Source organism: Paralichthys olivaceus, chromosome 10, assembly GCF_024713975.1.
Source record: "Paralichthys olivaceus isolate ysfri-2021 chromosome 10, ASM2471397v2, whole genome shotgun sequence".
Lineage (NCBI taxonomy): Eukaryota > Metazoa > Chordata > Actinopteri > Pleuronectiformes > Paralichthyidae > Paralichthys > Paralichthys olivaceus.
In genome coordinates this window covers 11,726,830-11,740,422 of record NC_091102.1, presented here as the reverse complement: position 1 = coordinate 11,740,422, position 13,593 = coordinate 11,726,830, and the positions used below count along the sequence as shown (strand labels likewise).

The following is a 13,593-nucleotide window of genomic DNA, read 5'->3' as shown; positions in this document are numbered from 1 at the left end:
CACAAATCTAGGGATGGATATGGTGCTTTGTTGGCATTTAAGTTAAGACATCAAGAACTTTTAAATCTTGGAACTCTGTTTCAACAATCTACACACATCGTCTGAAGCTCAAGTGCATTTAGAGCATGTCCAAATCCCTTTTTGCTAGTTTAAGGGCACTGTCAAAGTTGAGACGTCAGGCACATGGTTCAGAAGGGTTGTACTTAGTCTCTTAATAAATTATGGGTGTATTCTGGGCATAACATTCAATAAATCAATCAGAGTGCCGTCTCCCATTACCGTTTAAAGTGAATTGCCCTTGCAAATAGAAAGTGGAAACTGTCTCTAACCACAGATTGAACAGATATTGTCCTTCTGCCTAAAGTGTTTATGTACATTATTATCTGGATAATGTTCCCATCAAATACCAGTGGCTTCAAACCAGATTTTTGTGGGTCAAATGTGCAATCGCTCTTCCACTTTGTCAAGACAGAATGTGTCAACAATACATAAGCCTGTTATTTAAATTCTCATATAAATAATGTGGGTGCTGGATGGAAGAATCGCAACCGTGTTCATCAGAGTTGCCACTGAGTTGTTGCAATGTGGTGATGTTGCCTACCTTGAATTTGACATATTGTTGATCTATCTTTTCTGTCCTCATGGCTGTTTATAGCTAAGAGTTAAAGTTACCGCTCATATTTGTTGTGCCTGTGTTTAGGTCTATGCTCTTTAGGGTGTATGGATGCTGGGTTTGAAACACAGTGATGTTGTGTCTATTAACAAGTAAAGTAGACAAAAGGTGAGGAGCTTGAATATTGAGAAATGAGTTGTAATAAACCATTGATCAGTGTCAGATTTCTTTTTTTACTCTGCAGCATATAAATAGGAATATAGCCTTCTTGCTATAGGTGAATGTACCATTCACCCTCTAAGGATTTGTCACTGACTAAAAAGAATATTTGAGTGTGCTGTTTTTGACGGCAGCTTGGGGAAAGTGGGATTACTCTTTTGCAGGTTCAGTGTCGTGCTGGTTAATGCCTTCCGGCTTGTAGCCTGCTGTCAACACCGGATCATAATTACCCTCCCTCCCAAAGGTCCAAAAATCACTTGTCAGACGCTGCTACAGTAAAATATAAGACCAGACAATGTGGAAATGGGCTCCCTCGTCATTCGAGGTGACATACTAAGAATCAAAGTTGTTCCTGTGCTAATGGTATGGTTCTGTCTTTCTACTTTTTACAGCGTGATAACCTGGAAAGGATTGCATTCGGTGCTAGTGCCAAAAATTAGAATCTCATTATGGTTTAAATGCTGTTAATCTGTTGTTCATACACACCTAATGTTAACTTGAATATATGGCAGTGAAAATGGCCAATATGAAAGACAATATCTATGAATACTGCACTTTAATAGCATGCAGCTTTAATGTAAGATAAGCATCCATCTTTGATTCCAAGTCAAACCAAGAACAGCATGGAAGTCCTGCCCTGCTGTTATCTAAGGGCTGCTCAAAGACAAAGACAACGGTAAGGTCATGCTTAAAGTGTGATGTGTGCATGTAGTCAAGACATTCTCTAATCTGAAGTCACATCATATGTTTATCTACCCATCTATCCACAAGTCCCCTTGCTGAAGCCTGGTCACAAGCAATAAACTCTGATTAGCAATGTTAGCAACAGACACAGGCACTCTGATACACACATACTCACACACACATACGTCTATGCATATGCATGCACACGCTTAAATACACACAGTACAGCACAAGCCGAATGTCAGTGCCTCAGAGGAATTCATGCTGAGTGAAGTGGATAGCTGAGCCCCAGTCAGAGACGAGATGCTGAGTGCCTCCAATCAGGGAGGAGCAGGAAAGTCTCGCTGACATTTACACCTCCTGACACACATCCAAATAACAATGAGGAGCGCAGTATATGCTGCTCTACAAAAAGACATAAAACAGATAAGGAATTCTACAATTTCAGCAAGATACGGTTATGTAAGTTATCCCTGCAGGCACCCAACTATTCCACTGCTGTAGATGTAAAACTCTATTGTACTGCTGAAAAAATAATGCTCTGATTTTGAGAATAATGAAAACGGGCAACTTGTTAGGAAGTTGCACTGAGCATGACAGGGAACCGAATCAAACGCTCTACTGCTTAATTAGTGTTTAACAGATGTAGAGGGCTATTTTAATGAATTATCTCAGTTACAGTCATCCGTTTACATAACTGCCCTTTAACAGAGTGAGTTGTTTTAGGAGAGGTGACATCTCACAAAACATACACAAAAAAAGACCAGGAAAGTACACCACAGATATGATGTCGGGTGTAATATTTGGCACTTTTACCACAGACAAAACTAAATTCAGTTTGATGCTGCATATCAATGCTTTTTACATTCTGCTATAGAGACGATGGTTCATCGAATACTCACTTTGGTCTGACTTTGTTGGGGAGGCGGGGCTTATCTTCTCCGTGGAGCTGTCACTTCCTTCATCCAGAACGTAGTCAAAATTTAAGATGAACATCATCACCACACCGTCCTCGTTCTTCACTGGGATTATATGAGTGTTACACTGAAAGTCAGTTCCTGAAACAGAAACAAAGTGTGTGTTCAAAATGGAATTAAAGAAGAAACATTATGGAAATGTATCAAGAAGTATTATCATAATCATAATTGTCGTTTAAAATGGATCTAAAAACCTCATGGTTTCCCATGAACGTTGGGGAAAATGGACAAGAAGTTGATCTGATTTAAAGGTCAATGCCTGCGTGTCAGAACAGATGAAATAGTTGAGATAAAATAAGTAAGCCCTGGGGTTAAATAAAGTTTATGCATGTGCTTATGTGCTCATGTGTGTTGCATGCCTATTTGTATGCATACGCAAGCACCATGTGTCCATGTGTATTTTAATGCGCAGTGCTTGGCATGAAAAGGACTAAGCTTCCTCAAGTCGGATAAATAGGACGCAAGGGCCACAGTGGGTAGTGCGAGTGGCAAGGTTTAGTAGAATAGATCAAAGAGCGCGGGACAAAATACAACCAATTTAGCGGACTGTGATGTGCTTGCACGAATAATCACCTGATCGTCGTATGAGGCTGCCGAGCAAAAACAAACACATAAGCTACAGTCACTCTCGAGCCCCGGATCTCACCGGCTGTGCTGGTAATAGCTACAGCAAAAGACCTTGATGACTGCGGGCAAAACTGCCAAATAATACTAATAAAAATAAATCTTGTCTCACTGGACTCAATACTGTACAGCTGACTGACGGTTTTCAGTACATAATCAAAAAACTACATCACTGTATGTGTATTTAGAAGTATAAATGATTCCAGAGAGGATGATAAAGCTGATGGTATTTGTCATTTGGCACCGGCCTTTACAATCAGTGTCTAACACAAAAACGGTGTCTCCATCACTCTGTGTAGGTCCGCCCGTCTCACTGTCTGATTTGTTGTGTTGCTCCTACTCACAGAGGACACATACTACTAGTGTTCACTGTAATCTCCTCAGGGCTCACAGACACCCTGCCAGCAGCATTCATTAGCAGTAGACTTGCTGTCTGACTAAATATAACAAGCTTGCCCTGCCTCAACATGCCAGAGTTCTGTTGGAAGGATTTCGGCATCAAAACTCCCAGAAGTGATGCTGCATTGTCACCGCTGACAATATCATAATGTTGTGTTTATACAATGGAAAACATGAGAAAAAGTCGCTATTTGAGAATATCGGAAAAGAAATCAGTAATTTAACAGCATCATGTGATGTGATGGAAGTAAAATACTGGACACATGATGTGCTGTATGTGGATGATAGGACCACACACTCATCTTTCCTGGTGTCATGGGAGCCTGGTTGTGTTATGTTGTAAAGCAGGAGATTGGTGCTTAGAGAGCAGGGGAACTGTGAGTTCTTGCCCAGAAAATCCCCTTTTTCATAAAAAGCACTCTCCTGCAATTCCGAGAAATCCTTCACCTAAATCTACATTGTCCCTCCTATGAAAGGGAACAGTTAGTTTTAACTTGGATGTGTTTTATTTTACAGTTCGCTCATTTTTTAGAGTGAAGGGAAAACTCATTTACTGAGTGAGATATTTAGTGTCGACTTTTAGTTGTCTGATATATACTATATAAATGTATTGATGGTGGTTATGTACTTATTAATAAAATACAATGGATGATAAGAACCAAAGCAGTGACAAAGGTTCCCGGTCAGAGTTGAAGCTGCAACGTTGGTCAGTATAACCCAAACAACAAAACATGACACTTTGTAATCATAGTTTTAGCTCTAACATGGAGAGGCAGGAAGTGTTAGTTATATTTATTTATTTGTGTTGAAATATGCTCCTTCCTTATGTGCACAATGGCTGCAGACGTCCTCTTTGCTCCATTACTCAACCATGACAGGAGTTTTCTAAGGTTTTAGGAGGGAAGCAATAATCCATGCATTAAATATTAAGTGCTCTCGGTGACTGAAAACAGCAATGAGCACATGATTAAAATTAGTCAAGAGGGTTTCCTTACTTTAGTTTAGTCTTTCATGTACAGTAAATTGTTCTTTACAGAATACATCCTGTGTTTTACAGCCACCAAACACAAATGTGATGTAACTTGGCAGCTGACACGTCTGTATGTGAATTTACAAAGAGTATGCAAAACGCTGTAATAATGCTCAAGTTGAAATATCTGAAACAGGAGCGACATGGTGAATATTGTATTTGTTAATTGAGACAGACGTGGAGTGCACAGAACCGTGCTCTGTGTGCAGCCAAGAAGGTAAATTCAGCAGAAATATTTCTGGGCTGGAGTTACCTTACCAGATGGGGAGACAATGGCCATGCTCAAAGGCTAAGTCATGGAGGTCCCTTCTCAGCTGGTCTGCTGGTGAAAGTCACCTCTACCAACATGGATGAAAGAAACGCTGCTTGGAAAAAATACTACAAATCAGCAGAGACAGTTCCATTTTAAACTTGACGCTGCTCTAATCACGATATACGTTATGATTTCATAATCTTACGTCCTTGCCCATGGTGCGCTTACCCTGCAAAACAAGGGGAACGTTTTATGAATAAACCAGTGAGCACTTTTTTTTTCTCTACCTAAAGGCAGTGGCAGTGAACCATGTGATCAGCAGAGCTACTCATGACCTGGAGAAGAACTGGCTATTGATTTGGAACAACTGTGTTATTCTTCTCCTTTTCTGTCCAAATAGTTTGCTGACGACATTTCGGTGGGGCAAATTATGTGAACTCAAATACCATTATCTAACAGAGCTACTACAAAAAGAAAAAAATAACTCTGTTGTCAAACCAAAGGAAAATGTGACTAAAAACTACACTCACGGAAACATCCCATTTTCTAAATATGTGATGCTTGGATGACTTCTCAGCTTAAGTGTCTCAATGAACAACATTGTCAGACACTTTTATAAGAAGCTATGGTCTGTTTCATATTAACCGAGGAATAATCTTGGAATTTGATCTATTTACAAGCAGTTGTGATACTATGTGTAAGATTTAGTGCACAGAAATATTATATTATTCTATATGTAAAAGTGAAAAAAACAATCTAATCAACAATACATTCTGATATTTCAGTTGTAGAAGTTTTATACTAAAGTGTAATAGTTGTGATCTAAAACCTCAACAGGGAACACACTGACACCTTTATCAACACTGCCTGTTTCATTTTCAGTTTCATTCTGTTTTCTCTGCCAGTGTATTTCAAGCAAATGTTTACTTTGTGATTGTCCATAGTTCATACAGAATCAGTTTGAATTCCTGCTACTGTTTTCATTTGTTTTTCTATCTTCACTTCCTTACTCTGTTCGTGTCCTGAAGACTGACAGGAGGATGTTGAGAATATCTGTGACTGACCTTTAATTTCTGCCTTTTTGGAAGTTATTGTGAACTTGCTCTGCACCTTAATTAAATACTTCAGCTATTATGCATGATTCATTGAGTCTTGCAGGTAAAACATATGCAGCATAAAAAAACACAAGCAAAGAAGTCACAAAAATGCAGTAACTAATATTGGGCAGTACAGAATAATGATAATTACATTATATATGTATATAATATATGGACGAGATCATGATGGTGACCTGGATATTGCCCTTTTGTTTACTGTAGCGACCAGTTTTGGATTACATCATCTATCATAGACTTCATTTGTTCATGTTTTCCACAGCCACACCCACAATCAATCAATAATGTAATGACAACCCCAGACCACAGCCCTGTGTATTCTGAACCACCATATGGAAGTGACAAGTGAGCAGCAGTTTTAGCCTTGATTTAACTGGATTGAACTAAATTGTGTTTTACCTGTGGGGGAGACTGAAATGGACACGGAGTGAACTCTGGATGCAAAGACTGTGGGGCACAAAAAGGATCTTAAAATGACAATATTATCATTTATCGCCATCATTTTCTGGGACAATATATCTTCTGACAGGCAACAAATGAACATGGCAAATGCTATTCAGGTGAAGCCAATAACAAATGCCAGCAATCACAATGTAACTATCCAACACCTAATAACACGTCCAGATGTGCTTTGTTTATGTAGCATTATGTATTTTCTAATGGGTGAATGTGTCTTTTTTGCTCCGGATCATTGTCTTTAATGTGACAAGTATATTGTCAAAATAGTGAGACAGTTTGCGTCATTCTCTTGTGTCTATTTACCTTCATTTTCTATCTGCAGCTCTTTTAACCCTCTCTTCACCATTGAAGCGAATACCAAGCCCGCAGCCTTCCTATTCTCCTCCAACACTCAACTCTGCACAACATAATAGCGTCCGTAGCTGCCGGACACAGTTAACATCATTGACAGTAAAGCGGTTTGTTGAAAGAGCGGCTGTTCGTTCACTCCCTGACCTTTACACAGAGTGTTTCCCTGTGAGCCAAGAAATGTTATTTACACCTGCTTGAATGAATGGATGGTGTATTAAGACTAGCTCCCTTTTCATGTTGGAAATTTCATTACTGTAGATTCCATTTCGATCATCAATTATTAAAAGATTTCTGCTTAATCAAGTGATCCTTTGGACCCCATTACAATGAAGGCCCGCGAGCCGAGCAGAGTTGTGGTGAAACGTGAGACTTCTTAAAGATACATAAATGCATAGTTGTGTTCAGATTTATTTTTTTATATTAGAGTAAACACCACTATACATCTATTAATCTCATTTCAAAGAGAGAAGCTTTTTCTTACTTGAACCTCACTGTTTGATTTGGATGTATTGAGGCTTCTTATTAATCTGCATAAGCTGATCTGCTTCAGGGGGAAACATGAGAATTATTTTTAAGCGCTGATTTTTGTTTTTTTAATTTCCAACAAATGTACTATCCACAACCGCAGCTTTTAAACAGCACATCCGCAGACCACTGCCTGGTAGTAGGTCTTGTATAATGAAATCTGACATGTTACTCGTTTAAGGCTATTCTGCTTAAGCCAATACACAACGTTACTGGGGCATAGCCAATCAGGACTGGGGCATGTAGGAAGAGGCCATGCAAGCTAGCCCTTTGTTTAGAGTCCTTGGGCCTTGTGGCGGTATCTCGCCTCAGTAAAGACGGCTCTGAGCTACACAGCCTGGCCTAATTTCATCTTCAATCAGTGTCTCCCGAGCCATCAGGAATAGCTAGCAGCTCTGGCTCAAACTACATTTCGTTTCATGTTTACATTTATCAATTAATAATGTTCATCATATTTTGCTGGGTGTTATTCCATTTCATTTAGCAGAAATGTTGGCAAATGAGACGCAATGGTTGATAAAAGTTTAGGATTGCATAGAGTTATAGTTTAAGGGAGAAAAACACAGATGGTATGGGGAGGAATATTAGATCAACACCTCCGGTAAAAGCATCCCATCAGATGAAAATAGCCCATGGAAAAACATTACTATCCAATGCAAAGTGAGACCTTTATTGTTTCCTGTGTTTGAAGCTCCATCTGCTCCTGAACAGTATCAGTACAATAGTTCCATATTCTATTTGTGGGCAGCTATGGTGGCAAATTATCCATATATATAAATAAATATGAACATTTTGCAATAATAAAGAGTAAAATATTAATTATTTCTCCTTGGAATGAGCTGAAGGTAAAGTAACCAGGCTTTCCATAGTGCTCTCCATGAAACCTGATCAGCAAAGCTCTCTATGTGCTTCACCTCATACAGCGAGACACCAAAGGGGTCTGACTGTGATGAAAAATGGATGGGCTCTTGGATGCAAGTCATCCAAACGTCCTGCAGCACACCATGTGCACTTAAGGTACTCTGTGTCCCCTGCTCCCTCGCCCCCCTGCCAACAAACCCTCAGGGGTACGCGCCCCTTCAGTCCCCTCAGTGGGGAGTCACCTATGAAACCCTGCACCCACGCATACCACATGGCCCAGATCATTCAGCACGGTTAGCTAAGCTGCCGCTGTTATGTAGCCATTATCCATTTAACTTCTCCCCGCTGCATGGTGTCAGCTTCCCTTTGTTAAGACTCATTCAGGTACAAAGTATTATTACACCCCGTGGAATAGGATAGCTTTACAAAGCCATCAAGGGAAAGCATTTATCTCATTGATTATGTATCATCGTCGGAGAATGCACACTTGAAAACCCATCCCCGTCGATCACATACGAGGGAAGCACAAAAATTAAAAGAACATGCCCTTGAGCCGCAGCCGCGCTCTCGCAGTCCCCATTGTTCCACTCCTTTTAATATCCAAGCATACGCATAAGCAGCTTAACTTTTTGCCTTTTCAGTGAAAAGAGTAAAAGCTTTGTTTCTCCTGATGTCAGACAGCCTCCTCAAGCCCTAACCTTACTTTTTAGGATTTCCCACTGTCGTTATTGATGGGACGGGATAAAGAAAATGACACAATGTCATTCCTATACACAATATGCATATAAATTGACAAATACATCGATTGGCTGCATCTGAGAAGCTGCGGCTGGTTTAGTTTGTGTTTTTCTCCAACATGCCTGTGTGGTTTCTGAAATACAGTAGGTGCATTTTAAATGGAAGGCTTTGATACAAAGGATTAAGCGATTTACATGAGGATGGAAAACTTGAAATACAGTTAGGAGAGGAAGACATGGAATACATCCACTTTCCGCCCATCAGCTTCAATTTGTCGAGTGACTTGAATCGATAGGGCCATCGCTCTCAAGGATGCTATGAATCTTTCATTCCTCTATAGCAGTGGGAGCGTGTGGATTGTGTCCTCCATACCAGTTTAATGCATTTACCCTGTAAGCCGCTCATTCCCAGTCACTGCACTGTCAACGCTGACATCTTTATTCATGAGCACACACGCTCACTATAAATTCCTCTGAGGAGTATTAAGAGTTGTCTTGAAGCCATGATGCAGACCAGGGAGGATTGTGAAAGAGACAGGGAGCAACGATTATGTTGGAAGGTTTCTGGCTTTTCATCCGACGCGCTTTTAAACATTACAGGCACATGACGTTTAGAGGGAGATGGCAGATGCGTGCAAGAAGAGAGGAGGATGGGAACTAAATTAAGTTGCTTTAAAAAACTAAGCTTTTCGTGCTCTCTAGAGTGTTTTCTGTAATTGTCTCGCAAGTTTCTGACAAAATCTATTTTAGCAGTGTAGCAGCTGGCTCTCGGTTTCTTCATGACTTGCAAAAATGAAAAAAAGAAAAAAAAAGGCTAAGCTGATGGCTGCTGATAGTAGATTAAACATGTATCCATGGCCTAGAAACTAATCAAACTCACAATTAAAAATTAAAACCCTGGCTCCTTATGATTAAATAAAATATTATGTCTCTTTTTTACAGGCTTAGACTCTTTACATACAGTACTGCTGTTTGCACAGGCCTCAGTAGTCATTAGAATATGAGTTTAAAGCAACAATGCACACAAACTATATGTTGGCTTCACTTTGTGCAAACTAAAAGGGGGAAAGCATGTTCCTGCTGTCCAGCCTTTGGATGGACTCTGCACAGCTATGTCATGCTGACCATAAAAAGCTCATGTGAGAGCATGGCAGGAGGTAGTCAATCCGGGGATTTATGCCACTGAGCGGTAACATCGTATTAATTCTCTCTGACTCAGGATTGCTGCCTGTGCAGAACACCATTCATACCAGGACGAACATTGGCCAAAAAATGCATGACAAACACCAGTCTAGCATTAAAAGGGTGAGCGTTTTTTATGCAATGCTGGCAAAGCCGGACCCTATCACATGAACTGCAATTTTACAGATTAGTACATTGATCCACTGCCTCTCTAAAGCTTCTGGACACCTTTCCCACATGGCTAAATGCATGGATCTTCAAATGCAATGTTTCCTCTGGAAGATGTGATGCAGATATATTTACGGTAAAGTCAGGAAGCAACTCTACGAAGGCAGCAGGTGAGCTCTGTCACACCCACTGTCTCTCACGCTGTCCATCATCCTGTTATTGCCTGACCTTGCAACTTCTTCTTCGTTCTATTTCTGTTTACAGCTCTCTGTTGAATCCAAACCTAAGAAAAACTGCACACCATCATTTTTGGCTGCCTGAATTTTTTTTCCTAATGTCATCCAGGCACACGATGCTGCGATTAAGGCAGGCGCCAAAAAGATGTGTCCTTCACGTCTACCTCAGTGTCTCACAGTGTTCTCTGACGGAGCAATTTATTCTTGTATTTGACACACAGTGAAATCTCATCTGTACTGCACATATTACCATTTTCACAAAATTTCCCACCACTGAATATGAAGCAGGAATAAGAAACAGATCAAGAAAAACAACGTTTGTAATCAGGGGCGGATCCAAAGGCAGGGTAGGGGGGGGGGGGGGGGGGGGGGGGGGGGGGCACTGGCCCTGGCTGAAATCTGATTGGCCCCTGTTCTGTCAGTAGCCTTAAAAAAGTCTAACAATGAATACAACACATTGTTAAGAATTATTATTTTCTAAGCTTTTTTGACCTACACAATATATTTAATGATGGAATACTATAGAGCTATATATATATGACATGTAATCGGCCTCTGTGTAAATTGCCCCTTTATGGCCTTCACAGTTTGTAATGTATTATTGTTTGAATGTGGAGATCTGCTATAAACGCACGGAAAAGAAGTTAGTTTGGAGCTGGCGTCCCTGACTGGTTTTCTCTATCAGGGGTAATGTGTGCTGTGCATCTTGTACAGTAATTGACTCTGGCTGGTTAGTATCAGACTGACAGACCACATTGTGAGCTGGACACAGTGAGGACAGCAGTGTGTGCTCTCTTTGGACTCAACATGTAACAAAAGACCCTTCTTGGCTTGTGGTGCACGCTGTGACAGCCACAGTGTTGAGCCAGGTCTGCTGACTTACCATCCTTGCGGTAGTAGGTGATCTCCACCTTGCGCTCCTCGGACCCCAGCACAGCCTGGGACACCAGGCTGATGGCCTCTTTGTCGGTCAGGTCACCGTGCAGGAAGTCACAGGTGCACGGCTTCTGCATGATGTCCGGTCTGGAGAAGCCTGTCATCTCGCAGAAGCCGTCGTTGCAGTATATGATTGCACAGTTCTCCACCCTGGCATTGGCTATCACAAATTTCCGATCTGCATGTAAAAGAAGACAGTATATGCAGTGTGTGTTCAGCCATCTGACCTATCTGACCTTAATAAGTCAAATCAGTTCAAGAAGATGAATGAGTTCATTGTCAAACATTTTCATCTATGGTATTTAAAAATAATCGGCCAATTCACCAAACCACATATAAAAACCTCAACTGAGCTTGTCTTTTGTTTGAATTCTTGTGAAAGGAACTCATTACAGGAACTATTTCATTTCAGCATGCACTTTAATTCATTCACTATTTTCTGGCTCACTGATAAAACAATTACTTTGTAGTATTCTCTTATCTGGCAACAGAAATTGTACACAAACAACATACTTACTCTGACCCTCGAATTTCCGAATGATTAATCCAAGGAATGTGTTTTGTGGCGCAACGTGACCTCTTCTGACAGGCATGTTTACGCAGAGAAAATCCCACGATTTCCAAATGAAAGCGCCTTTACGAGTAAAACCTCCAAGTTACAGATACAGTGGGCTCTGGCTGATGTTTCCTTCCCTACGGACCATGCTTGAGCTCGACGCGAGCGCCCGTCTCTCCACTTTAAATGACCTTCTTACTTCACCGAGTAGTTTCCTTGTGTGCCTGAGCGTGTGGATGCCTCCTCGCCGAGACTCACGGAATCGGAGAGGACCGCTCGGCTCACATTCAGTTCGCAGAGCATTGCGCGTTCCGTTGAGTTGGGGATGGATGCGATCCTGACGTCCTCTGCTGTGGTGCTGCTGTGCCGGGCGCGCACAGCGGCTACTGGGTGAAATGCCAAGGGGAGGGACGTCGCTCCCAAGGGGCTTAGTTCCCTCCACCCCGGGTACAAAGATAAGTCCCATGCAGCCTTTGTGCACCGAGACTGTTGTCGGAATATGCGCTCATCTGGAATTTTATATTTCACAACAAGCTGTGAACAAAACACAGGCTATTTTTCCACCACAATGAGAGAGCTCTTTCAGTGGAGAGTGAAATTATAGCCTACACATAGAATAGCCTATACATTAGTCTCATAAAAGGAAAGCCTTGTTCCAGTGTTGTTTTCCATCAGTGCATTCATAACAAAATGCTTTGAATGTTTGATATAATGAATATTGGACATATATATGCATTTAAATGTGTCAAAAATATAATTGGGTGTAATAAAGCAAATAAGGGTTTCAAGCAAAGATTAAGCACTTCTTAAACATTATATGTCACTAAACTCATTATTAACACATAACTTGACTGTAACTTGTATTTAAGCTCTAATTAGTCACTGATTTAAGGATGTAAAGGTAGACCGGTAAAATCTTCTTAAACAATGAATAGCCTATGAATTAACATATATGATTAACAATCATAGCTGTTAAAGAAAGGGGAATCCTCAAATCTCCCCAAAGTGTGTGCACTGAAAAAAAAAAATCTGATTTCAAACTCACTTTATGCCTGAGGGCATCACAGTATTTTGGTCACTGCATGGGAGTTTGAGGTGGTAGGTGAATTTTGTGATCTCAGGTATAGGTATTAAGTAAATTTTTCCCAGTTTCCGCTTCGTGCTAAGATAAAATATGATGGATTGACCTTGTCATGAAATTTAAGACAAGATAGCAAAAAATATATTTCAGTTTCATTTTAATTAAAGATCCATTAGATAGATTGGCATAATACATTTAAGCAATATTGTATTTTATCTTGAATGCAAGGTTGGATCAGCTCAGATGATTAAACATCATCTGTGCAAATTATGAATGAGTCATCTGTGTTTAACATGGCGTTCCTCAAGTTTTAACGAGTGCATTCTACATCATCTGTTCATGTAGATATTAAAAATAGATAGAGCCGGTTTGGATGTTTTGCAGCTACTAATCTCAGCTGTATAAAACAAAATTCAACAGTACTATCTGATCTAGTGAGATGAGGGTGTTTTCAAATAGCACACACACACACATTTTAACTGAAACAAGCATATCCAAGGACTAGGTGCGTGTGTACAGACTGTACATCATGGTTTTAGTTTTGGTGCACGCACATTACAAAATCACATGCTATCATTTACTACACA

General features: G+C 40.5%; 1 protein-coding gene across 1 annotated transcript in view; it reads right to left on the bottom strand.

Annotated features, from left to right (window-relative positions):
• The window catches only part of LOC109631183 (voltage-gated inwardly rectifying potassium channel KCNH7), a 94,128-nt gene extending 81,713 nt beyond the window's left edge, over positions 1-12,415 (bottom strand). The window contains exons 1-3 of the mRNA XM_020089793.2: positions 11,887-12,415; positions 11,317-11,547; positions 2,419-2,574 (exon numbers count right to left, since the gene is read on the bottom strand). Of these exons, the coding sequence (XP_019945352.2) occupies positions 2,419-2,574; positions 11,317-11,547; positions 11,887-11,962 (463 nt within the window). The 5' untranslated portion in view covers positions 11,963-12,415. The remainder of the gene's footprint in view (positions 1-2,418; positions 2,575-11,316; positions 11,548-11,886) is intronic.
• Between the last annotated feature and the right edge of the window lie 1,178 nt (positions 12,416-13,593).